Source organism: Triticum dicoccoides, chromosome 2B (genome assembly GCF_002162155.2).
Source record: "Triticum dicoccoides isolate Atlit2015 ecotype Zavitan chromosome 2B, WEW_v2.0, whole genome shotgun sequence".
In the NCBI taxonomy this organism is placed as follows: Eukaryota; Viridiplantae; Streptophyta; class Magnoliopsida; order Poales; family Poaceae; genus Triticum; species Triticum dicoccoides.
The window spans coordinates 525,483,353-525,487,214 of NC_041383.1; the positions used below are offsets into that span (position 1 = coordinate 525,483,353).

The 3,862-nt window shown below is 42.5% G+C and overlaps 1 protein-coding gene across 2 annotated transcripts; it reads left to right on the top strand.

Annotated features, from left to right (window-relative positions):
• Positions 1-542: 542 nt before the first annotated feature.
• Positions 543-3,530, top strand: LOC119364624 (DNA-binding protein MNB1B-like). Of its 2 annotated transcripts, none has more exons than XR_005175005.1 (8): positions 543-778; positions 845-922; positions 1,005-1,145; positions 1,233-1,290; positions 1,381-1,425; positions 1,508-1,579; positions 1,799-1,901; positions 3,313-3,530. XR_005175005.1 is itself a non-coding variant. In XM_037630111.1 (8 exons), the coding sequence occupies exons 1-7, from the start codon at positions 717-719 to the stop codon at positions 1,867-1,869; spliced, it is 510 nt and encodes a 169-aa protein (XP_037486008.1). In that variant the 5' UTR covers positions 550-716; the 3' UTR covers positions 1,870-1,901; positions 3,313-3,530. The 2 variants fall into 2 exon arrangements, 1 of the variants encoding a protein (XP_037486008.1); XM_037630111.1 differs by having other exon boundaries at positions 550-778; positions 1,816-1,901.
• Positions 3,531-3,862: the final 332 nt, after the last annotated feature.

Sequence of the window (3,862 nt, forward strand, 5' to 3'; positions counted from 1 at the left end):
AGTTCGCTGCTCGGCGCCGAGGCCGCGACGAGGGCGGCATCATTGTCCTCGAGGACAGTGACGACGACGCACCACCGCCGCCCACCAAACCCGTCCGCCAAGGCGACCCAGGGCAAGGGTGCAGTAAGGATGGCAGTGTGAAGAAGGAGCAGGACGACGGTGGCGACCACAGCGCCTTCGGCGCGCTCTTCGGCCTGCAGGAGGCGCGTTAGTTCTAGTTTATGTTTTTTAAGTTTTTAAATTATGTTTATGAATGAAATCGCCTAGTTTGGCCGAATATGTGTCGTGTTTGGCCCGAAATTTTGACCGAGTTTATTTTTCAAATAACGGCGTGGGTTGAGACGGCGGTTGGGAAATCGACCGCATCTATGCTGATATTTTTATCGGCGCGTCCCCAGACGGCGCTATTTCAAGCTTTATAATGGTTAGCTAAACAGCTGTAGAAAGTGCAGGTCCTCAGTTCGATTCTCCGCTGTTCCGCAATTTTCTGAATAGTTTTTGCGCTTTTTGTTAGCATTTTTGCGCTGTGCCCCTTCGTGGGCCGGCCCACCTCGCGCTGTAGCGAGCGCCGCGTCTCTTAATCGGCGTCTGCAGGAGCTCCCCTCTTTTATGCCCTAGGTGCAGCTCTCCTCGTTTCCTTTCCCCGGAACTCCTCAATTCGGGCGCTCGATTCGATTCCTGGCTCGCCTCGGGCCGATCTCACCTGTTGTTCAGACATGACTGCTTGCAAGCAGACCACATCCATGGGCGCTGCCGCCAGGGACGAGGCCGATAGCAAGTAAGAATCAAAACTGAATCTTTGCTGCATCGAGCCGCCGATCTATAACCTTGGATTCCTACGCAGGTCGGCAGCGAAGAGAGATGGAGCGGAGGAGCGGAAGTCCTCGACCAAGTGCAGGAAGGGGAAGAAAGCCAAGGGCAAGTAAGAATCCGATCGATTTGTGTGATCCAATAGAGGTTAATTTTGGTGCGTCGACCCATGTCCTTTTCGATGTTCCACGCAGGTTGGCGGTGAAGAGCAATGGTGCGGAGAAGCCCAAGACCCATGACCTTTCCGATGTTACACGCGGGTTGGCGGTGATGAGCATTGCAATGGAGAAGTCGTTGGATGAAGAGCTCGCCCAGCTCGCCCTGTTCACCTACCAGTGAGATTTGATCCTCCACACGTTTACAGATTGTTGTTCTGTTTCTTGCTTTTCTGGACGGTGCTGATTTGACCATTATTTTGTAAGGAACATCTTCTGGATGGACAACTTCAAAGGCGTCTATGACAAGCCGTCCGTAGATGCTGTCAGTTCGATCCTTCAATGCCTCGTTACCGATTTGTTTCCATTGTTTTGTGGATGAATCGATAATTTGTTTCTCGTGGATAACTTTCAGATTAAAAGGAAAGCTGCTGAAAACTGGAAATTCTTTAGCGATTCGGTAAGAGAGCTTGTAATCTTCTGTAACTTTTGCCGTGCTGATTATCGTTGATGATACATACATGGATGGATCTGTGTTGCAGGACAAAGGCCCTTATGTAGCCATTGCACGTGTGAACAGAATACTCATTGCTGAGGCAAACGAGTTCAAGAAGGTTGAGACAAAGACCTAGCGGTTTTACCTATTTTTAGATGACTTTACCCTGCTAAGCTGAGCATCCTCTGCAGATATAATAATGCTCTTTCATCACATATATTATTTCCAACAACAATAGATAATCACATCTACTTTACCTTTCATTGAAAGGATAATTAAACTGTTTGTGTTTGCACATTTAATTTTCTTTCTTGTTGATCCAGCTTAATTTTTATAGATTCCTTTCCCTTATAGACACTGAAGTTGACGCTCGCGATGACGGACAAGATGATGAATCTGAAAATGTGAACAGACAAGATCTTTAAGATGTGTTTGAATAGGTGAGTTGCATTTTTCTTTTTGCTATCTGTGTATCTTTTTGATTGGTTACTCAATTAGCAGGTAATGCATGTTCTCTTGTTTTGTTTTGTTTTCTATAAGGTGTCTGTTGTATGGATTCGATTAATTTCTGAACTAGCTAGTTATTAGATTTATAGATATGGCTATGAGTTAGATACCATAAGCTCCTGCTTTCTACTCTCCGAGCCTCTCATGTGCGTGTTAGTACAAAGTCAGGCCCACATTACTAGATTATCTTGAAAGTTCAGTATTACCTGTGGAGGCACCGATGGTATCATATGTTCCAAAAACAGGAGAACATGATTCTCAGCAATAGAAGTAGAATGAGTGCTGACACAATAACTTAGTTCTATTCTTGTTCATTAAATGTTTCTATTGTTGGTTTTATCTAGTAACAGGCTGAAATAATTCAGCTTTTGATCGGATAAACCTTTTTTATAATTTCCACAATGAGTTACTCCTTCCGTTCCTAAATATAAAGGCTTTTTAGAGATTCTAATATGGACTGCATATGGAGCAAAATGACTGAATCTACACTCTAAAATATGTCCATATACATCCGTATGTAGTCCATATTGAAATCTCTAAAAAGGCTTATATTTAGGAGCGGATGGAGTAGATACCATAGCTCCCGATTTTAGTCTGTGAGCCTAATTCTCATTTGACTTGAGTATTAACCTGAAGGCTGGGATTATATGTAGCCAAAAACATGTGAACATGATTGTCAACAAAAGAAGTTGATCTTGTACCAGCATAAATAAACTGATATTGTTTGTTCAGTGTCTCTATTGTTTTTGTTCAGTAATGCTGAAACGATTCAGCTTTGGGTAAATTCTTTTTATAACGTTCACAATTTTCAAGTTAACTTGTGCTGTTCTCATGCAAAAATCGTGAGATATAACTTTGTGAGCTTTTCCATGCATGTGCAGTAGAAGTTTGTTTTTATTATTTCCACATTGGTTTATGTTGGTGCAATACCATTGAGCAGTGTCTAGCTTATGTGAGCATCATGCCATGGTTTATAGGTGGCATGCTATAGGAATCGGCTTTGTTTTGGCCTTGTAGTTGGCATGGAAGAAGGAATTAAACTTAGTGGTGATTAACTTTTTTGTGTTTCTGTTCTGTAGAAGAAAACAGTGCTCTTTTGCTATAGCGTGCATCTTGTATCGAAAATATCATCCTTTGAACATCACCACACATGACTGATATAGCAGTTTCATTTGCTTTTGGCATGTATTTGTTGCTAACTGCCATGTGCATATGAGGAAGTCAAACTGTTTAAAAATGTAACTGAATCTTTACGAGTTAGAAACTTTTATATGTTCCAGCAGAATTATTTACGTGTGAGTTGGAACATAATGCCAGGCTCAACGCAAATTTGTTTGCTTGCAGAAATGTCTTGGTAGATGGCATAATTACTGCAGCCAACTCCACAAAACCTGATTCTGTCTGGGCCGCACTTGGAGGGTTGAGATGCAGGTGCAGTTCAAGCTTCCCATATGGACAATACTAGTTTAAAATACGTTTGTGCTCCTGGCTTTAGATGTTGAAGTTTTTTTGCATATTGTTATGTTTGGTTAGTAAATTTGAATGGCCGTTAAGTTATTTCACTCCTAGAAGCCCTGAGACGACATTGTGAGAATGCAAGGGGCTGACCACTACCAAGAGGGGGCATGTTGTATTATGTACTACTAACCGCGCGAGATGTAAGTACATTGCAGTATTTAACTATCAAAAATAGTAGTAATTCAGAACTCGCTGAAGCTCCCCAACATTTCTGCTTTTTTGAGAGAGGAACAGCTCTGTTTGCTTCCTTTTTACATGTTTTTTTAGGAGATTTTTTGAGGTGCGTGAAAACCAATTGACCATGTGTGGCCGTCATGGGCTATAGCGTTACGCCTGCCCAGATCTTTTAATCCAGCATATCTGCATGATCTGTGCA

What these genes read in the sequence shown, in the direction of transcription:
- LOC119364624 (XM_037630111.1), top strand. Translation starts at nt 717, where the DNA reads ATGACTGCTTGCAAGCAGACCACATCCATGGGCGCTGCCGCCAGGGAC. An exon ending in ACAAGCCGTCCGTAGATGCT is followed by an intron (nt 1,291 to 1,380) that starts GTCAGTTCGATC and finishes GATAACTTTCAG; the next exon opens with ATTAAAAGGAAAGCTGCTGA. An exon ending in GGAAATTCTTTAGCGATTCG is followed by an intron (nt 1,426 to 1,507) that starts GTAAGAGAGCTT and finishes TCTGTGTTGCAG; the next exon opens with GACAAAGGCCCTTATGTAGC.